The 23,157-nt window shown below is 42.1% G+C and overlaps 1 protein-coding gene across 1 annotated transcript in view; it reads left to right on the forward strand.

Annotated features, from left to right (window-relative positions):
- Positions 1–23,157, forward strand: part of F5 (coagulation factor V) — a 71,538-nt gene that overhangs the window by 28,085 nt on the left and 20,296 nt on the right. The window contains exons 6-15 of the mRNA XM_052737438.1: positions 2,092–2,313; positions 3,895–4,060; positions 5,297–5,474; positions 7,161–7,260; positions 7,627–7,838; positions 9,852–10,002; positions 12,879–13,091; positions 14,681–17,174; positions 21,237–21,411; positions 22,550–22,786. Of these exons, the coding sequence (XP_052593398.1) occupies positions 2,092–2,313; positions 3,895–4,060; positions 5,297–5,474; positions 7,161–7,260; positions 7,627–7,838; positions 9,852–10,002; positions 12,879–13,091; positions 14,681–17,174; positions 21,237–21,411; positions 22,550–22,786 (4,148 nt within the window). The remainder of the gene's footprint in view (positions 1–2,091; positions 2,314–3,894; positions 4,061–5,296; positions 5,475–7,160; positions 7,261–7,626; positions 7,839–9,851; positions 10,003–12,878; positions 13,092–14,680; positions 17,175–21,236; positions 21,412–22,549; positions 22,787–23,157) is intronic.

Below are 23,157 nucleotides of genomic sequence, written 5' to 3' on the forward strand. Positions count from 1 at the left end.
TAATAACTCACTCTCATGAGACTTAACCAAGGTCCCATGAGAACTACATTAATCTCTTCCAGGGACAATACCTCCAGCGCCCTAACCACTTCCCCTAGACTCTGTGTTTCAAAGGTTCTACTACCTGAAATTCACCACACAGAGCCAAGCTTTTGGTATACGAGCCTTTTAGGCGACATACCATAACCATAGCAACCACCTATATCTCTTCTTCCATGTCTTTCTAGCAGAACTGCCGTGGAATGAAAATCTAGGATATTCGTTCGTGTGTGTGTGTGTGTGTGTGTGTGTGTGTGTGTGTGTGTGTGTGATGTAGTAATAACAACTCAGGGAGAAAGGCTTGATTTGATCTTTCTTTGCTCCCATGGTGACTGGGAAACTGTTCATTTGCTCCATGGGAGATTCTAACCTTGACTTCTACCCTGGATTTACATTTCAAATTTCAAATTTACAATGACAAGATACAAGATAACTGGCTAAAAATTAGTCCCTTAGGATAAATACATATATACACACAAATAAATGAATGAATAAATAAATAAGTAAATCCCACAGTATATATCATATACTGTATTTATATTCAGTTTAGGGGAAAAAAAGAAAGTATTTCCCTATTAAAAAATTCGATGGGACCTGGTTCGATCCTTAAGGCTCACATGGTGGAAAGAGAGAATCAACTTTCACAGGTTATCCTCTGACCCCCACACATGAATCATGTGATTTATGCCCATACACAAAATCAATAAATAACTGTAAACAAAAATACAGAAAAACACTGTCAAGAGTTGAGGTCTGGTATTGCTTTCAATTTTTATTCTATTTCATTTGGCGCCATCTTCTGCCTGGCTCATGCAGCTCTGGGTATTGATTCTGAGTTCCAAAACTGGGTTCTTGCAAACCTGAGACCAAGCTAACAACTGAGCTCTACCTTGGCAGATCTGAATTCATACCTCACTCATTTCCCTGCCTCTGTGTTCTCCTTACCAACTAGTAGTTCAATATGCTGTTTCCAGAAATGGGATTAACAATCCCATTATCTGTGTCCTGACAGGCAGAATAATCTGTGTAAATATACAAAAGCTGAAATAGTGGACTGTGTGTACAAATTAAACAGAAGCAACTTGATCAGGACAGAGAGATTATAAATTTGTAGTTGAAAAAGAATTTTCAAATAAATGCAAAAGAGCAAGAAAAGGGAAGAAAAATGATTAGTAGACACAATAGTTACATAAGGGCCCCAGTCTTCTAGAGCAGCACTCAGTGAATAAACATGACAATACTATGGTGGATGTGTTCATTACTGGACTCAGATCAAGTCATTTCTGAAGTGAATAAACACACCCACAGGAACACACATACCTTCTCACTACCTCACAGCTTCCTGTTCACAATGCCTTCTCAAAGGACAAGGGCCTCTAGGGATGAGAAGCCAATTCCCAGACCATCCTCTTCTACCTAGTGATCACGAATCTGGGTAGGAGCCAAGCCTGGACTCTTTCCCGGAGCAAGTGAACATTTTCTCAATCACTGTGGCAACAAAGAAAGCAAAGAAGAGCTTTTCCCTCGGTTCTTTCTTCCTCGGTTGTTATCAATCTGTCCATAAAAAGCTCTTGGGCTCCAGTTACAACGAGGATACCAGTAACGCAGAGAGTAATCCATTGTCACTAAAATAATTCAAAACTGGGTAAAGACACAATGGAAAATTCATCAGCGTATCTTCACACTTTCCTTTACTTTGATGGCACTTGACCTCCAGCTGCATGAAAAGATTAGCTACTGACACTCTGGCCTATGGGAGGTGCTGGTGACTTCTTCCAACTGAAGCCAGACTGATGTGACCAGTCACTCCACTTTGCCTAGGACTTTATCAATTCATATACTGAGAGCCCTGTGTCTTGAGAGACCTCTCAGTCCTGGACAAACTGGGATGGTTCATCACGTATACAGCTGCCCCCTAGCCTCAGTCCTTTCAGTTCTAGGGGAATGACCCCCATTCTAAGCTCTATCCCCCCCTTCAGGGTGCTACTTGCTACATGAGTTGTGACTTTGTTTCCCTGCCACGATGCATTTGGATTTGTCTCTCCTTCTCAGATATAACAGTCTGTGCCCATGACCATGTCAGCTGGCATCTGATTGGAATGAGCTCGGGGCCAGAGTTGTTCTCTATTCACTTCAATGGCCAAGTCCTGGAACAGAACCAGCACAAGGTGTCCACCATCACGCTGGTCAGTGCTACGTCTACGACCGCGAACATGACTGTGAGCCCAGAAGGAAAGTGGATTGTGTCTTCTCTCATCCCAAAGCATTATCAAGGCAAGAAACCTTTCTGACCATCTTGTGTAGGGTGCAGCTCCGTATGTTCTCTTCTACCCTTTAGTTAGCCCTGCCTATGGTCCCAATAACACCATTAGACCCTCAGCTCTTAGACTCATGGCCCATTGTTTAGGGATGAAGGAAGACCAGACATTGACAGAGACCTTTTAAAATAAAACAAAAGCTGACAAGCTCTCTACTTCCATGAACGAGGAAGAAAACTAATGCTTCTGTAGATGTATTCTTGGGTGTCTGTCATATGTAGCCAAGGGAAGGAACCCAGAGGTTAGATAGAGCAAGGCAAACATCCACAAATCTCTAGAAGTATGGAGTTACCAAGACTGACAAGGCCAAACATGAACGTGGTCCTGTACAATGAAATGAACACAAAAGCCTGGCACAGAAACCAACTCAACCAATGTGTGTTGAACGGACCATAAATGCTCCGTTGTCTGTTTGTTTTACTGAGGAAGAGTCTTACACTGTAGCCCAAGCTGCCCTGAAACTCATGGCAACCCTCCCGATTGAGCCTCCCCAATGCTGGAATTATAGGCATGAGCCACCACACCAGCTAGAAACGGACTTTAGAGAGCATCAGTGAATTCTCCTGAACCAGCAGGAGTCATGTGGCATCATTTAAATGAAACAGTTAACTGTCATATCCCACATTTTTGCTTCTAGACTGTTGAGAGGGTCACTCATGCTGATAGAGATGAAAATCTAAGCACATTCTGTTACTATGGGAAACTGTTAACCCCTAGGCGTGTAGGCACTTGAGAAATAAATATTATATGAGATCATTTTGTTTTCCTTCTAAGCAATGAAAATTATGTTGAAGTAATGATACTAATAAACCACCACTGTGGTATCATTATTAATAGTAGGAATAAAGCAAAAATAAAACTAAAATTAAAGACAAGTGGTATTATGAATTATTAATAATCACATTAAGTATACACTATTGTGTTCTTCATTTTTTGTTTGCTTGCTTGTTTTTTGTTTTTCAAGACAGGGTTTCCCTGTGTAGCTTTGTGCCTTTCCTGGAACTCACTCTGTAGTCCAGGCTGGCCTCGAACTCACAGTGATCCGCCTGCCTCTACCTCCCGAGTGCTGGGATTAAAGGTGTGTGCCACCACTGCCTGGCTTGTGTTCTTCATTTAGCAAAGGGACGAATAACAAGAAAAGACAAAATTTCATATTTAGTTAGTTATTTTGGAGTGAGAGAGAGGGAGAAAGAGAGAGAGCTGTGTTAAGGATCAAACGCAAGGCCATCTACATGCTAAGCCCACACTCGACCATAGAGCTATACCCCAGCCCTCGTCCCAGGGTGTTCAGTTTGTTCCTGGTGCAGAAGAAATGCAGGGAACCTTTCCAACCTCTTCCTCTAGCCCTCGACTCTCCCCCTGCTTTCTGCTCTTGCCTCCTCTGTGGCCCATTAAAAGAGTGCTAAACTCAAATGACTAAAAGTTATCTGAGCAGTGCTTTGCTGTTAGTATTTGTCTCCCATGAATTTTTTTAAAATACACCTTTTGATGAAATTTTTCTCTTAAATTCTACTACTGACTTTATATCCTAATCCAGCTGGGATGCAGGCTTACATTGACATTAAAAACTGCCTGAAGAAAACCAGGAATCCCAAGACCCTCACTCGAGAGCAGAGGCGACACATGAAGAGATGGGAGTACTTCATTGCGGCAGAGGAAGTCATCTGGAACTATGCACCCGTGATCCCTGCAAATATGGACAAGTGAGTCGGGGTAGAGACATGTCCCTTGGAGTCCTTAGTGTGTGAGGCTGGAATCTGATGTCATGAGTGGCCAGCTCTCAAGAGACATGTGTATTGATTTCCACCTACATATTCTTGTCCTCATCAACAATTACTCCTAAATCACCATAGCAATGTGGCCTGATGATAATAACAAGAACAACAGCATCTAGAACTCACTGAATGCTTGTTATTGCTAATCCTTGTAGTAGATGTTTGCTAAGGGCTTCACATCAGTTCTACGGATTCAGTGCTACTCTTCTTTTCTCATACCTGAGAGAAGATGCCAGAATAATAAAAAAAAAAAAATGGAAGTTCTAGTAACTCTTCATATGCCATTCATAATAAGAAAAATGAAAATGAAATTTCACTGGAATGCTGTCCTGTACCTATCAGACTGGCAGGTTCATCTTAACACCATCTATTGCCAAGGCTGTGGGAAACAAAACTGATCCCACATTCTGATGACCTAGTGTTCTTCTAAAGCCATTCTGTGGGATAACTTGACAAAGTATGTTATAATTGTAAGCACATATACCCTTTCTACCAACACCATGCTCTTGAATTTAATTGTACAAAAGTATTCTTGTTCACAGGCTGTATGAATAGGGTGCTCACTGCTGCACTGTTAATAGTAACAAAAAATTAAAACCAATTCCAAAAGTCCATCAGTTGGAAAAGAGCATCAAGTTATAGCACATTCATGCATTAGAATACTATGAATCCACAAAAAGAAAGGAAAGGAAAGAAAAAAAAGGAAGGTACAGACAGTCTCTGTCAGCATAGCTACTTCTTTTTTTTTTTTTTTTTTTTTTTTTTTTGGTTTTTCGAGACAGGGTTTCTCTGTGTAGCTTTGCGCCTTTCCTGGTACTCGCTTTGGAGACCAGGCTGGCCTCGAACTCACAGAGATCCGCCTGCCTCTGCCTCCCGAGTGCTGGGATTAAAGGCGTGCGCCACCACCGCCCGGCCGCATAGCTACTTCTTATCAGGTACTTATGACTCATTCAGTGGTGGAGGAGGTGACTCTTGTTTGTTAGTTTTTGGCTGCATAGAGAACATCAAGATGTTGCAAACAACACTGAGAATGTTCCCAGAAGTAGTATTCTAGCTAGCCCCAAAGCAGAACTTGCACGTGCAAGGGTTTCCCACCGCATATCGCACCAGACTCTCTACTTGAAGTAGTTTAACTTTTGTTTTATTATTTCATTTCACTTTAAGGAAATACAGGTCTTTGCACTTGGATAATTTCTCCAATCAAATTGGAAAACAGTATAAGAAAGTTATTTACAGGCAGTATGAAGAAGAGACCTTCACCAAACGCACGGAGAATTCCGGTTTCAAACAAAGTGGGATTTTGGGCCCTATTATCAGAGCCCAGGTCAGGGACACACTCAAGGTAAGCAAAGAAATATGGAAGCAGGGAAGAATTAAACTATGGAAGACAGATCAAGTGTTGACAGCTTTCAATATTTTTGAATGTGTTCATTCAATTTAAATTTTAAGTTCAAACATAGCTTTTAGTTTTACTTAGTATTTCATTCATTTATAGCCTACTTAAAAATTCAAAAAGAATCTTGACGGACAATCAAACTAAGAAAATAAAACAGTCACTGTCAATGAGGAGTGAAGAATAGTATGGGAGCGAAGAACATAAGACCACAAATAAGCATAAGGAAACATACCCGTACAATCCCAAGGTTGTCTGCAAAGCTTTTCCTAACGTTTATAGCAAATTAAAGAGGAAATAGGCCTGGGCAAGATTTGCATACCTGTGAACACAGCACAATTTGCCTGAGGTAGAGAGCCAGGAGAAATCCCTTGCGGTGCGTTTTCAAGTCAGTGTCCTTGACAACATCCCCCAAACTGTCACAAAGCAGAAGAGTCAGGTGGCTTTTGAAAATGATATCACTCATTATCAGTGTGAACATCCAAGTCAGGAGAGTGAAGAGAAAATAACTCCTCAGGACAGTCTGAGTATGTGGCTCTCATGACTGGTCTCTATTAAAGCTGCATTTGTATATGTTGGGCTGGCAAGATGGCTCAGTGCAGAAAGGCATTTGATGCCAAGCCTGAATACCTGAGTTCATTACCTGGGGCCTATGGTGGAGAGAATCAATTCCCATGGGTTGTCTTCTGACCTCGAATGCACACTGTAACATGCATGCCCTTAAACACACACACGCACTCGAGCACACACACACACACACACACACACACACACACACACACACACACACACGTAATAACAATTTACTTGAACATTATATCACATCACAGAGCTAGGTAAGGATCCAAGCAGCAGACAATTGAAGGCTACAATCTTCGGCAAGACCCTATGAGGTAGATAATCTAACAGATCGGGGGTGATTTAAAGGCTTTGTCAGCAAACCAAGTAAAAGAGAAGGCTATAGTTACCTATTGAAGATTAACAGGCAAATTAGGACTTCTATAAAAATCACACCTCAGACGGAGCCTATTTGTTCATTTGAAAAGAATCAAGTGACAAAGCCTTCTTTCCCGCTGTCTTTCCCCTTTTTTCTTCCTTCCCTCAATTTTGGCTCCACTATGATGCTTTAGGTTTCAGCACCAGCATATTCTGTTGGGAGTTCAGGGTCTGGCTAGTGGGACCCTTCAGGAAGATAACTTCACTGACTATGATCTCAGGGAGCCTGGCAGGCAGAGGAGCATCATGATCAGAGGGGAAAAGGAATGGATGCGGTCCAATCTGAAAGAATAAGGGAAGGTTGTGGGGACCACTCGGGGAAGGATAATGTGCTATGAGGGAGACGTGATTTCTCCTAAGCTGTCCTCCGGGGACAAACTTCCATTTTTCATCATTATCTGGGAGTAAAACTCCCCAGAGGCTCCTTCCTGCCTGGTAATAGGGGATGGGCTGCTGCATGGATACACAGAGCTGAGTTTCCCATGGTTTGCCTACATACCTGTGGGTGCACACCTGCGTGTCACGTGTATGCCTGCCCACACATACACACGCAACAGGTGAATGTGCAAAGCCTCTTGTCCAATAGTTCTCATGAGTGGCCTTAGATACCAAAATAATGAATATGACTTGCCTTTGTAGATTGTGTTCAAAAATATGGCCAGCCGACCCTATAGCATTTACCCTCATGGAGTGACATTCTCTCCTTATGAAGATGGAGTCAACTCTTCCTCCACCTCAGGTGAGAACCTTCCACTTCTACTGAAAGAGACTACTGATCTCTGAGAGACTTCCACAGTTTTCTCTTGTCCTGTTTGCTCAGTGGTTATGGCAAGTGCACTCAGTAATACTCGTGGAGGGGGGATCCTTAGAAATCCCAGGCAAACCCTTCTCACTTTAAAGGTTGCCAATACAATGCCTTTCTGAGTGTCGTTGGCGGCATCTAGTGGAGAAACACTGAACAGCTACACGCTGTCTGTAGTCAAGAGTTTAAGACAAAAAGAATATTTCTTTCCTGATATCCAATTACTCTAAATAAAAGCTAAGGTAGATATTTATTATGATGAAACAATGTCCCTAAAAATTAATAATGTATATTTTCTTTCAGGCAGTCACACCATGATCAGACCAGTTCAACCAGGGGAAACTTACACTTACAAATGGAACATTCTAGAGTTTGACGAACCCACCGAAAATGACGCCCAGTGCCTAACAAGGCCTTACTACAGTGATGTGGATGTTACCAAGGACCTCGCCTCTGGACTAATAGGTCTGCTTCTAATCTGTAAGAGCAGGTCCCTGGACCAGAGAGGCATACAGGTATTTTATCCTTAAAGTCAACTTTAAAATAGTGATTTCCCCTGGCTGGAGCAGATTTAGGTCTCCCTGCCAGACAAGAGGGTTTTTCCTTGTAAAATACACTGAACATCAGTCTTCTTTAGCAACAGTGTGATAATGTTTATCATCAGGGATCATCTTTTATGTTGTTGCTCTTTCTCTTTTCATCTAGACTCTCACTGCAGAAAGCACACCCCAAGTTGCTGGTTCTTATTTTGTTCCAAACCCCAGGCCTGTTGGTATTGCCTGTGTGATGGAGAAGCCAGTCAGGCTCTTTCAATTCTTTCCTCTGATCAAATAAGTGACCACGTCCCTCCTAGAACTGTGCTTACAGGGTGGCACAGGAGTTCCGTGTAGACGTGGTGCTCATCTTTGTTGTTTTCAGAGGCATGCGACAGAGAGAGGAGAGAGACTTTAGAGCAAGGACATTTGGAGCCACAGTTTGTCTTGTTTGGTTGCTTGGGGTTTTGTTGTTGTTGTTGCTGTTTGGTTGTTTGCTGTTTTGTTTTTGTTTTCGTTTTGTTCTGTTTGGTTTTTGAAACAGGTTTTCTCTGTGTAGCCCTGGCTGTCCTGGAACTCTCTCTGTAGAACAGGCTGGCCTTGAACTTGCAGAGATCCTCCTGCCTCTGCCTCCTGAGTGCTGGGATTAAAAGCGTGCACCACCACCGCCCAGCTGGAGCCATAGTTTTTAGTGAAGTTGGAGCCTGTCAAAAGTCTTTCTTTGGTAAGACTAATTTATAGCAAAGAATATGACCAAAGAGACGTTGAGTTTCTGAGTTTGTTTTATCTTGAGACAAGTGGCCTAGCTTGGCCTCAAATTCACTGTATGGGCTAGAGTGGCCTTGGACTTTTAAAAATTGTCTTGTCTTTCCAAATTTTAGTTTTTATTTTTATTTTATGTGTTTGGGTGTTTTGCTCGCGTGCATGTCTTCATACAGTGTGTATACCTGGTGCCCATAGAGGCCAGAAGAGGGCGCTAGATCCCCTGATACTGCTGTAGTTAAAGATGGTTTGTAGCTGGCATAGGGGATGATGGGAATCGAACCCAGGTCCTCAGACAGTGCCCTTAATCACTGAACCATCTCTCCAGCCTGCCCCCTTGTGTGTTTGTTGTTGGTTGTTTTGTTTTTGTTTTGGGACAGGTTTCTCTTGTAGTTCAGGCAGGCCTCAAACTGGTTATGTAACAGGGGATAACCTTGAACTTCGTGCCTCTCAAGTGCTGAGATTAGAGACATATGCCACTACACCAGGTATATATGGTGCAGGGGATTGAACCCAGGGCTTTATACATGCTAGGCAAACACTTTACCAACTGAACTACATCCCCAGCATCCTGAGTTTATCTTCATTGAAAATGAATAGTTTCAGCTGGGCAGTGGTGGTGCATGCCTTTAATCCCAGCACTTGGGAGGCAGAGGCAGGCTGATCTGTGAGTTCGAGGCCAGCCTGGTCTATACAGCAAGCTCCAGGAAAGGCACAAAGCTACACAGAGAAACCCTGTCTCGAAAAACCAAAAAAAAAAAAAAAAAAAAAAAAAGAGAGAAAAAGAAAATGAAATTGCCATTAGGCTAAATAATAGTGAAAGAAGTCTTATCCAAAGGCATGCAAAATAGGCAGATGTCTAGAAAAATCATAACACTTGCAAGATCCTGATTTGTTGACGGAGTAAAGGACACAGGGAAGAAGGGCACGAGGCTTTCCTCTTGCAGCCTTCTCCTCATCCTTTTCACCGTGTGGAACACAGTCAGTCACTCATTTTGAAAAGTGCTCAGGCATGGACATGCACTAACTTACAGGCGCTGGACCGAGATAGCGTTTTCTCCCATGGGTGTCTTTGCCTGCATTCTCTGACCTCTTCTGGTTGCTTTCACATGTTAGCTTTATCTCTGACAAGTACTTGGTACGTAATGGGCTGACATGTGGCTTCCGTGACCTCAGCGACAGCGGGGGGCCTAGGCAGGCACCTGGAGCTTTAATCACTGCCTTTCCCTCCAGAGGACAGCAGACATTGAGCAGCAGGCCGTGTTTGCTGTGTTTGATGAGAACAAGAGCTGGTACATTGAGGACAACATCAACAAGTTTTGTGAAAATCCTGACGAGGTGAAACGCGATGACCCCAAGTTTTATGAATCAAATATCATGAGCAGTAAGTCGGAGCCCCTGTTTCTATCCGTCCTTTTCACTCTGGTGGATGCAGTGTGTCTTTTACCCAAAGGCAAAGGATGTGATGTCAGCAGCAAAAATGTGATGACGTTATCCTCTCTCAAAGGCAGCCAGCCCCTCCTCTGCTCACTCGTGGTCCAAGGACTTGGCGACAGGATGCCTGACAGCCAGCGCCACAAAGTTTCCAAGTCTGGTGATCCTTTCAGGCAGCGTGGCTCCTGCTTCCAAGTGTGTGTGTGTGTGTGTGTGTGTGTGTGTTTGTGTGTGTGTGTGTGTGTGGTGTGATGTGTGTGATATGATGTGTGTGTGTGTGTATAGTGTGATATATGTGGTATGATGTGTGTGTGTGTGTGTATGTGTGTATGTGTGTGTGTGTGTGTGTGGTGTGATGTGTGTGTGTGTGTGTGTGTATGTGGTGTGATGTATGTGGTATGATGTGTGTGTGTGTGGTGTGATGTGTGTGTGTGTGTGTGTGTGCGTATGGTGTGATGTGTGTGATATGATGTGTGTGTATATATGTGTGTGTATGGTGTGATATATGTGGTATGATGTGTGTGTATGTGGTGGGTGTGTATGTGTGGTATGTATGTGTGGTGTGTGTGTGGTGTGATGTATGTGGTATGATGTGTGTGTGTGTGTGTGTATGGTGTGATGTATGTGGTATGATGTGTGTGTGTGTGTGTGTGGTGTGATGTGTGTGGTATGATGAGTGTGGTATGTGTGTGTGTGTGTGTGGTGGGTGTGTATGTGTGGTATGTATGTGTGGTGTGTGTGGGGCGGTGTGGTATGTGTGTGTGATGTATGTATGGTGTGTATGTATGTGTGTAGTAGTATTTGCTCCACCCATAACCTTGGGCTATATGGCCCAAAGGAGGTGGTGCTTCTTGCCATGGTATATGGTGACCTCTTAAAAGGAAAGGAGAGAGGGGACATGTGTTTCCTTCCTCATTTTTTTTTCTTTTTTTTTAAGACAGCAAGAAGTACCGCCTCCTTCAGGCCATATAGCCCAAGGTCATAGCCAGAGCAGTGTGTGTATGTGTGTGTGTGTGTGTGTGTGTGTGTGTGTGTGTGTGTGTGGTATGTTATGAGATGTGTGGTCAGTGTGTGTGATGTGTATGCAGTGTGATGTGTGTATGTGGTGTGTGTGTGTGGTTGTGTGTGTGTGTGGTTGTGTGTGTGTGTGGTATGGTATGTATATGTGTGTTTAATTGTGTGGTGTATGTGTTTCAGTGTTCATGCTCTAGGAAGTGATGAAGGCTGGGAGGAAAGGCACTGAAGGCCTTGGTCGGTGGTACCTGAGGATTTTAGAAATGTGCATGGCGAATACCCTCTAGCTGACCAGACAGAAATAAGATTTTTTTTTAAAAGGAAGCTTCACTCTCAAATCAGAGCCAAGCAAAGTGAGTTTGGGAACCGAGTGTCGTGTCATGAAAAGGCAGTGCATGCAGAGGTCACGCATGCAGAGGTCATGCATGCAGAGTTCTGAAGAGAAAGTGCAGAGCTGTACTTCTGACACTTGCTACAATTCCAAAGTTCATTGTCATGAGAAGTCTTAGATGAATTTCACTGTGGCATCCGCAAACAATCCCCCCCCAACAACCAGTGTTCCCCCCAACACACACTTCCTCAAAATAAAAAGCCTCCTTCTGACACCTTTCCTGATGAGTAATCATGTCCATGCAGGTGGCTTCCCACGGCCTGTTCACGTAGCTTCAGGACCGATGGGTGCCACATTCAGACTTCTTCACATAATTTCCTTTCAGCAATGGGTCTGTGACAGCCCTAGACCAGTGCTGCCCAACAAAAGTATGTGAGTCACTTACATTCAACTTTCTGGTAAATTGAAAAGTGAAGAGAAATAAGTGAAATTAATTAGAATAATAAATACCCAGTTTGGAATATTCCAGATACTATCTTTTTTGTTCTTGTTTTGAGATAGGGTCTCATTATGTAAAGATATTACAATTTTAAGTTTAAAAAAAATATGGGATTTGCTTTATTACTGTCTTTGCAGTACAGGGTGTATTTAATCCTTAAAGCACGTGTCAATGGAGTTCACCTACATTTCAAACACACAGTAGCCACTGTAGCTGGTGTCCATAATACTAGATCATTTAGAAAAGTATCTGGAATGAAGTAGAAACTAATAACACACCCTTTCAGCAACTCAACGTGTATTTGATATATAATCACTTAAATTTGTTTTTTTGTATCAAACACCATACTGGGACTGTGACCTGGGTGTACAGGTTGTGCCCTCAAGTAAATCATATCTTAATTGGATTGCCACGCTCAGTACATATATAGATAAAGATATTACCCAAAGTGGTGTTCCTTTAAAAGTTATTAAAATATATGAGCTCAATACTTGAATGGAAACTACTAGGTTAACTGTGGGTTACAGATAATAGGTCTCAATGACAAATGTGCCTAGTAAGCTCCTTTTTTTGGGACTTTCATTCTTACTCAAACTACTATGTCAAGAAAATAAAGTTCTCTTATGTAGACATGTCTTCCTGGTAGGCTCATTTTGGACAATCTAAATCAATTATGAGAATATATTTACAGCAGAGCATAAGGTAACATTTTCTATTCACTTGGTGGATGAATGACTAAATCAGTGTGAGTGAAAGGCTTTGCCTTTATCTTGATTTTCCTCCCTCAGCTACCTCAGGAGCATTGGCCATCACTTGAGAAGCTGAATGTGCCCTACTCACACATTAGATCTCAGAAAGCTTATCTTTAATAATTATTGTTTTGATGCAGCCAGATGACTACAGGGGCATTTGTCTTAGGTATAACTAGACACGAGTCCTCTTGTTGTTCAGGGCTGGCATCTGACAGATTTTGCTCTTTCAGCTATCAATGGCTACGTGCCTGAGAGTATCTCCACTCTGGGATTCTGTTTTGATGACACTGTCCAATGGCACTTCTGCAGCGTGGGAACTTACGACGGTATCTTGACCATCCACTTCACTGGACACTCATTCATCTATGGAAAGAGGCACGAGGACACATTGACCCTGTTCCCCATGCGTGGCGAATCCGTGACTGTCACAATGGATAATGTTGGTGAGTAAGAGTGTAGATATTTGGAGAGAACACTGATGGGCTCTCAGGTGGAAAAGGTCTGTGGAGCTATCCAGATTACCACCACGCCTAGAGTGTCTCCAGGACCCCCGAAGGCTTGTCTTACCCTGCTTCTCATGGTTTATAGTTGGGAAATTAATGGCTTACATAGAGCCAGTTTCATGCCAGTTCTGTTTGCACGTCTCTGGAACGACTGGGCAGTAAAGCCACACAATGGCAGAAAGACAAATATAGCCAAATGAAGAAGCAGCATAAAGATATTAGCCATGAAAACAACCTTTGGTGTCATTCCCCAAGTGTTATTGACCTTTTTATGAAACACGAGCATGGAATTTGCCAAATAAGCTACAGATACTGTCCAGGGGGCCACCAAGGACCCGCCTATATCCACCTCCCCAGAATTGGTATTAAAAACATGGACTACCATGCCTGATTTTTTTTTAACATGGATTCTGAGGATCAAACTCCGGTCCTTGTGCTAGCTGAGCTATCTCCTCAGCCCCACTCTTCAACTTCCGTTTGGAGACCATCCCACCTTCGGGTGACCAATCATTACATAAGCTCTGGAGGCTGTCTCAGAGATAGCATTAGCATAGAAGACTTAACTTCAAATCCTGTTCTGCCACTCAATGTTTTGCAACGTTAGACAGGTTCCTTGCCCTGACTAAGCCTGAAGTCACCCATCTGAAAAGCATGGCAGCCCTTTACAATTGCTTTAGCTCCTAGTTGTAAGTTGTGCCTAGTGCCTAGCCCTCAACAAGGGGTTGCATTGGCGACATCCCAGGTCATTCTTAGTGTGTCTGCGATTCACTTTCAAAATGACTCAAACTTACCCTGTCCCCACATACAGTATTTCTTAGAAACACCTAAATATCCCTTCTTTGTGGGAAGATGACCTCACCATCATCTCTCAAACTCCAAGTCTCAGACCAAATGCACAACTAAGCAGATGGTGATGACTTTCAAGGTCCCTTTCATCACCGATTTCCCCTCTTTTCTTGATAGATTCTAAAATGGCAATTCATGAACAATCCAAACCGAAGGTCTCTTTGTTTCTCCTTAATCTCCACAGACAAATACTTTAGTGCCAAGTTCTGTTAAAAACCTGGGCAATAAGGACAATGATCCTGCATTTTGATATCCAAACAATGTCAAGTTACATTTTAAAAAATTCCTAAACACCCCTTTTGATTTTTCTCCTTACATCACTGTGGCTCAGTAACTCACCATTCATAGACTAGCCTGGTCCATAACTCACACATGGCTGCCTCTGGTTAAAATTCACTAGACATTAGGAGAGATGGCTCAGAGGTTAAGAGCACTGACTGCTCTTCCAGAGGACCCAGGTTCAATTCCCAGTGCCCACATGCCAGCTAACAACTGTCTGTAACTCCAACATCTGACACCTTCACACAGATATACATGTAGGCAAAGCACCAATGCACATAACATAAAAATAAATAAGTTATTTTTTCTAAAAAAATTCACTAGAAATTGTTTCTTCAACAGATCCTGGTGTTTTTGTAACTTGTCCTGAGCTTTCAACCTTCTCTTCTGTCTCTCCTTTGAAGGAACATGGATGTTAACTACCATGAATTCCAATCCAAGACACAAAAACCTAAGGCTGAGATTCAGGGATGTTAAATGTATCCGGAATGATGATGATGAAGACTCATATGAGATTTATGAACCTTTGGCACCTACCTCCATGACAACCCGGAAAATTCATGAATCTTCAGAAAATGAGTTTGGCATAGACAGTGAAGATTATGATTACCAGTCTATACTGGCTTCATCACTAGGAATTAGGTCATTCAGAAACTCATCATTGACTCAGGAGGAAAATGAGTTCAATCTTACTGCTCTTGCTCTAGAGAACAGCTCCGAGTTCATCTCTCCAAGAACAGACAGAGTTAATGACTCAAAATCTTCCCCAAGAAACTTTAGTGGGATCCCTGCTAATGACCTCGAAGAATCTCAAAGAACCCTTCCTGGCTCAGGAGCCGCCGTGACTGGTACCCTCCTGAAGGACCTCACCAGCTTAGATGAGAACTCAGTTCTCAACCCTTCCACAGAACATCATTCCAGCTCATATTATGAAAATGAGATGAATGATTCACAATCAGACATCACGGTGGTTCACCTACTTCCTCTTGGAGCAAAAGGATTGGTGAGCCAAGAACAGGCTAAGCATAAAACAGCCAAGAGGGAAAGACTCCATCTGATGAAGCATAGGTTCCCCCAGATGAAATCACCAGCCCGTAAAACTGCGAGGCATGCAAACCCAAAGAATACTTACCCCAGAACCAGGTCCAGGGAGGACATTCCTAGTGATTTGTTCCTCTTAAAACAAAAGAACACATCCAATTTCTTGGATAGGGAATGGTATTTGGCTTCTGAAAAGGGTAGTTATGAAATAATACCAGCAAATGGTGAAGACACAGCTGTGGATAAGTCACCAGACAACCCTCAAAATCAGAACATCTCAATGACTTTGGGCAATAGCACCTCCCCTACAAAAATAACAGGAAAGCCAGGTGACTTCCCAGTGTTTCCTGGAGTTAGACATAAATCTCCACAAGTCAGACAGGAGGAAGGAAACAGTGACTTAAAGAAAAGACAGTTGTTCATCAGGACACGAAAGAAGAAGAAGGATAAGAAGGTTGCATCCCATAGCCCTCTATCTCCAAGGGGCTTTCATCCCCTGAGAGATGCCAAGCCTACATTTTTAGACCAGAGACTTAATCACTCACTGTTACCCTACAATCCCAATGAAACAACTCTTGCCATAGACCTGAATCAGACCTCCCCTTCAACGAATATTGACAGGTCACTTCCTGACCATAATCAGAGCTCCCCACATGACCCCGGGCAGATAACCTCTTTAGATCTGTATCAGTCAGTGCCCCCAGAGGGACACTCTCCAACATTTCATGTCCAGGATCCTGATCAAGTACACTCTACCACAGACCCTAGTCACAGATCCCCTTTTCCAGAGCCCAGCCAGGGGCTTGATTATGACCTAAGCCATGAATCCTACCCTGAAGACATTGGTCAAACAGCCTTCTTTCCAGACCAAAGTCAAAAGTCTCTCTCTTCAGAAGATGGCCAAACAATTCCATCCTCAGACTTAAGCCTCTTTGGCATCTCTCCAGAGTTGGATCAAATAATTATTTCTCCAGACTTGGGTCAGGTGGCCCTTTCTCCAGATGACAACCAGATGACCTCCCCTGAGGACCTGGGTCAGGTGGCCCTTTCTCCAGATGACAACCAGATGACCTCCCCTGAGGACCTGGGTCAGGTGGCTCTTTCTCCAGATGACAACCAGGAGGCCTCCTCCCCAGACCTGGGTCAGGTGCCACTTTCTCCAGATGACAGCCAGGAGGCCTCCTCCCCAGACCTGGGTCAGGTGCCACTTTCTCCAGATGACAACCAGGAGGCCTCCTCCCCAGACCTTAGCCTCTTGACTCTTCCTCCAGAATATGATCAGACAGTCCTTTCTCCAGATTTCAATCAGATGACCCTCTCTCCAGACTTTGATGAGATAATCCTATCACAGGACCTCAGTCAGGTGACCCTCTCTCCAGACCTCATCCAGACAAGCCCCCCTCTTAACCACAGGCAAAAAACAGCCTCTTCAGATCCTGGTCAAGCATCCTACCCTTCAGATTCTGGTCAGTTTTCACCCCTTCCAGAACTAAACCAGACTCTTCCCCATCCAGATCTCATTCACATACCTTCTCCTTTACCATCACCCACACTCAATAGCACTTCTATGTCAAAGGAGTTCAACCCTCTTGTTGTAGTAGGTCTCAGTAGAGTCGATGGAGATGACGTTGAAATTATTCCAGATGAACAGCTAGAAAGCATTGACGATGATTATGCTGAAGATTACTATGTATCCTATAATGACCCCTACAAGACAGACACCAGGACAAATATTAACTCCTCCAGAAATCCTGATACTATTGCAGCGTGGTACCTCCGCGGCCATCGTGGAAACAAACAATACTATTTTATTGCTGCGGAAGAAATATCCTGGGATTATGCAAAATTTGCCCAAAGGTTTGGCTAGTTTTCTCTCTTTATAGTCTCATTTTTCCACCACTGCCATGAAAGTCACCCACAGCAGTTCTTGGGAGATGATTTTGGACAAACTGGGCTCTAGATAGTCTAAGTCTCATGTTTCAACCGGGCCTGTGATATTTCCTTTGTCATTTCCAGTATTAGCTTCTACACTTTAGATGACACCCAGGCAAACAAAGAACCAATACTGTGGAAGTCTGTGGTATTCTATGGGTAAATCAGTCTCTCCTCCTGTCTCACATCCTCTTACATGCTCCTATCCCTGTTTCTTGTTCTAACACACACCTTTACCTATGCATAGCTATCTGCTTAACAATACGGTTTATGTGAGGTTGGCTTCCAATCCAAACTTTAATGTAGAAATCTCCATTTGCATCGACTTGCTAACAGCAGTTTCTAAGAGATCCATTTACTCCTTTATTTTTAATCTCATTTCAATTCAGTGTCACTGAGGGATGGAAGCCACACTGGGCTGGGCCCTGTGTTCTGGGATGAAAACAGAGAAGAATGGGGCAAGAATCGTTAGTCAACTACAGATTCATTGGGATATATCTGGGTGACTGTGTACCATAAACAGCTTGTGGTGGCTAAAAAAGGCTGCCACACTAATATTTTAGAAGTGTAATTATAGTAGGCAAACACAATGTACATTGAGACTGATCCACCTCGAATTATGCATGTAGTGACTGGCATTCCTCTTTAGAATTTTTGTTTAAAATGCTTTCCCTTATGATTTTTCACTTAAATGCAGTGCTCATTACTACACGGGAATAAAGTAGTTATCTGACTATTTCTAAGATGAGCCTTGGCAAGACAGGATTGTAGCCTTTACACAGACTAGAAAGAATGGGAGGCAGTTCCTTCATAATCTTCCATCTCAGGCCTGACAGTGGCTCTTAGGGCTGGCAGGTTGTTCTGCCTGCTCCGTGTGTTTGGTGAGAGATGGCTATTATGCATTTGGAGGATGAGTTGGGGGCTTATTTCCATAGACTTGGGGAGATTTAAGTCTATAAGAGAATTTGATGTCCTTTGGCCTCTTGCTGAATGGAAAAGACGCGTGGGAATAATGTATTGGATTTATATTTTATTAAGCTTTTTATTTTGAGATAATTGTGGAGTCACACAGCTGTCATAAATTACAAATATTCCTTGTATGCTTTACCTGGTTGCCCCCAGTGGTAGCCTCTTAGAAAACTATAATATACTATTAACAGTATATAGACCTTGCTGCTGTCATGAGAGAGAACATTTACACACACACACACACACACACACACACACACACACACACACACTCATGCCTCATACTTCTCTTGTGTGTATCATCCACTTCCCTCCCACCATACTCCTCCTTAACGCCACAGTCACTGGTCAGATCAGTGTTCCTGTCATCTTGACATTTCATGAAAATTGTGTCATGCCACATGTGATCTCGGGGGACTGGCTTTTTTCCACCACTACACGTAATTCTCCGGAGATTCATGCTCGTTATTGCACACTTTACCAGATCATTCTACTGCTCAGCAGGATTTCACATGACATGCACGAGTTTTGTTTTTGTTCCTGCTGTTTGTATAGACTGGTGGGGCCAAACATGAGGGGTTTCAACACATGTGCAAGTACCCCAAGCTAATGGACACATACATCATACACTTACTTTCTATTAGAGAACCCTTAAAACTTACTCTTGCCGATTTTCAAGGCTGTACTACAGAATGATTAATCATAGTTGTCACGTCGTATAGTGGATCTCCTGAAGTGACTTTTGCTCTCTAAATGAAATTTTGTATCTTTTTACCAACATCTTCCCAGTCTGCTTCCCTCAAAGTCCCCCCTGGTAACCACTCTGTCTGTGTGAGTTTTTGTCTTTCTGTGCCTGGCTCATTTCATTTAGCAACACAACAAATTTTTCTTCTTTGTAAAGGCTGTATCATCTCTCTCTCTCTCTCTCTCTCTCTCTCTCTCTCTCTCTCTGTATGTGTGTGTGTGTAATTTTCTTTATCCATTCATCCATTGATAGATACTTAGGTTGATTATGCTTTGGGGCATATATTGTTATAAACAATGCTGTGATAATGTAGCCGTTTCTTTGATGTACAAGTTTCACCTTCAATTCTGTGGCCCAAAATGAGATTTCCAGCCAGGCATTGTGGCACATTTTAATCCCAGCATTCGGGAGACAGAAGCAGGCAGATCTCTGTGAGTTCAAGGCCAGCCTGGTCTATATAGTACAGCAACTTCTAGGCTAGCTCGTCCTGCCAGTGAAACCCCATCTCAAAAAAAAGAGAGAAAGAAAGAAAAAGGAAGGAAGGAAGGATGAAAAGAGACTGAAATGTATATTCAGCTCTATTTTTATTTTTGTGAGAAACCTCTGTACTATTTCTCATAATGTGCTATAAATTTATTTAGATTTACATTTTTTTCAGTTTTAAAGGGTTTCCTTTTCTCCATATGCTTATCAACTCTTATCTCTTGTTCCTATAATCACCATCTTAACATTAAAAGTGGTATCCTTGGGATTTTCACTTTCATTTTTTGATTATTAATATGAGCATTTTATGTACTTGTTGGCAATTTCTAAGTCTTTTGATAATATATCAAAAATTTATATATATAAAATGTATGTTACTATATTACTATATTTGTTTACTAATTATTAATAATAATGTATATGTGTGTTCTTTGCCTATTATTAATCAATATTTTTGCTACTAATTTGTTTGAGTTCCTTATATATTGTAGATAGTGATTCCTTATCAGATACATGCTTATCAATATATGTTCTCCCATCATATAGATTGTTTCTTAATTCTCTTGACTATTTCCTCTGTTGTGCATAAACTTCAGTCTGATATTGCATGAACAGAATTCCATCTGTCCATTTGTGGTTTTTTTTTTTTTTTTTGGTTTTTCGAGACAGGGTTTCTCTGCGTAGCTTTGCGTCTTTCCTGGAACTCGCTTTGGAGACCAGGCTGGCCTCGAACTCACAGAGATCCATCTGCCTCTGCCTCCCAAGTGCTGGGATTAAAGGCGTGTGCCACCACCACCCGGCTCCATTTGTGTTTTATTACCTGTAATTCGAGAGTCCTATCATGAAAATTTTTGCTCAGACCAGTGTCTAAAAGCTTATGGTTAATATGTTTTAATAAAAATCAAAGCTAAGACTGGCCATTCAGGGTAAAAGACATTTATCTATCCAATTGTCTTCATGCGGGTGATCTTCTGATTTAGCTGATCATCATCTGACAGCTCCCAGCTCTGGCACTAACCATTGAATGATTTTGTCTGTCTTTGGTGTCAAAATTTTTGCTACTATATTGTTATATTTGTTTATTAATTTAGGTACTTGACAAAAGTATATTAAGTGCCTACCGTATGCCAAATAACATGCTAAGAATTGGAGAAAGTATCATGAGCAGGCTGGGAAGAATACTTGGCCTCATAGGACTTACTCCTTAGTGGCAGAGCAAGATATTAATAGATCTCTCATGTCTTATATAACTTTTATACATACTATAAAATTACTATAAGAGTTTACTGTGTAGACAATAATAATTTTATATATATATATATGTATATATATTTGTGAAGTACTTGACCTAGTCCAAGAGATCCAGGAATCTTACCTAAGAAATTATATTTGAGCTGGAAATTAAAACATATGTAGTCACCTGTGTTTTCATTTACATATATTCATTAACTTATACATGAAGTGTTTATTAAATATTCTATGTTGGTTACCAAACAGATTCTTTCCTAAATTCTTTTTAAACTTTTCATTTTTATTTTATGTGCATATATGAGTGTCTGAATGTATATATGTGAGCTGTGTGTGTGTGCCTGGCACCCTCAAAGGTCAGAATATCCCCTAGAACCAGAGTTACAAGTGGGTTATAAGCTGCCCACAGTGGATGCTGGGAACCAATCCTAGGTCCTCTAGAAGAGCAGCCAGTGCTCTTAACTGCTGATCTATCTCTCCTGGATTTTCCCAACAGTCTTTAATTTCTTTTTCTTTAATGAATGCTATTGCTATCATTTTAGTGAAATGGACAATGAAGACACTGATGGCATTCCAAAGGACACCACATACAAGAAAGTTGTTTTCAGAAAATACCTTGACAGTACTTTCACCAGACGTGATCTTCAAGGGGAATATGAGGAGCATCTTGGTATTCTGGGTCCTGTTATCCGAGCTGAAGTGGGCGATGTGATCCAAGTAAGTCATCACTTGAACCCTCTAAATCTTCAGGGATTTGCCACAGCACCCACGTTGTTAAGGTGGAGGCATCAAAACTACAGGTAGTTTGCTCCCCAAAATTAATAAATAGCTGCATTTTTCCACCAAAGACTGCTTGGCTATTTGACAATTTTTGAGATTTAAAAAAAAAATCTTAGACTTTTTAACCCTGAAAACTGTTTAATCTGGACGAGGTGACACTGGAGTTCCTAGCTGATGCCAGCCTGTTTTGAGCTAACAGAATGATTCAACTGTGTTCCATGGCGGAAGTAGTGGCAGCAAGAACAGTAATTTATAAACATGTCCCGGTGTTTTCTTAAGAGGCAATATGATGAAATGAAAGGAAACTAGAAAGTAAAGATGTCTCTTGCCCTAAAAGGGTGAGCCAGTTTAAATATTTTACCAAGCTTGTCAAAAACTGGTCATTTCAAAACCCTGCATCCAGTTCTTCTGTCCTTCATATCAAACAAAGAAAACAATAATAACAATAAACAAAACACAGGAAAAATGCCCTGCATCTAAAGAGTATTCTATGTCCAAAAACATAACCTTTTACCTGTGCGGGTATCTGCCAATTTGCCAATGACCATTTGTTCCTTTTCAAAAGGCACCTAGGGGGTGGGGAAATGGCTCAGTGGGTAAAGAGTAATCACTTACTTAGCATGTGATATGCAAGATCCTGGCCTTGAACTCCCACACAGCAAAACCAATCAATCCAGCATAGAAGGCGATGGAAATCTGGGTTAGTCAGCTCTGTTGCTGTGATAAGCGATCTGAGAGAACAACCCAAAGGAGGAAAACCTTCTTTTAGCCCACGGTTTCATTAACAGTTGCTTGAGTTCTTCACTTTGGGTCTTGCATTAAATCAGGTAATGTGCATAAATTAATTTGCAGTTATAGGCACCCAGTACACCTTAACTGATATCATAACCACCTGTCACAGCCTACAGTGCTGACAAGTTTTGGTTTGGTATGTTAATACATTTGTGGGTCACTTTTTTTTTTTTCTTCTTCTTCTTCTTCTTCTTCTTCTTCTTCTTCTTCTTCTTCTTCTTCTTCTTCTTCTTCTTCTTCTTCTTCTTCTTCTTCTTCTTCTTCTTCTTCTTCTTCTTCCTAGGTTCGCTTTAAAAATTTAGCATCCAGACCATATTCTCTTCATGCTCATGGACTTTCCTATGAAAAGTCCTCTGAGGGAAAGACTTATGAAGATGACTCTCCTGAATGGTTTCAGGAAGACAATGCTGTCCAGCCCAATAGCAGTTATACGTATGTGTGGCATGCCACTGAACGTTCTGGCCCAGAGAACCCTGGCTCTGCATGCCGGGCTTGGGCCTACTACTCTGCAGTCAATGTGGTAGGTTTCAAGTTCTGATCTCTTTCCTCACCATATAGCCACAGTTCATTGTTTCCTTGTAAAAGCCTCTCCTACAGGCTGATGGGTGGTGGCACACACCTTTGAACCCAGCATTCAGGAGGCAGAGGTAGGCAGATCTCTGTGAGGCCAGCCTGGTCTACAGAGTGAGTTCCAGGACAGCCAAGGCTATGTAGACAAATCTTGTCTCAAGAAAAAGAAAAAAAAAAAAAGACCTCCTTTGCTTTTCATGGGACATGTGACAGGGCTGTCATTCACAGTATGGCTGCCATAGCCAAGGATTCTCCACACAGTTCATCAGATGTGGCACCGAGAAAAGTGTTCATTCAATGGACATCATGGGGATTACATAA

This window comes from Peromyscus californicus, unplaced genomic scaffold, assembly GCF_007827085.1.
Source record: "Peromyscus californicus insignis strain IS unplaced genomic scaffold, ASM782708v3 Scaffold_14__1_contigs__length_90479793_seg_2, whole genome shotgun sequence".
NCBI classification, from domain to species: Eukaryota; Metazoa; Chordata; class Mammalia; order Rodentia; family Cricetidae; genus Peromyscus; species Peromyscus californicus.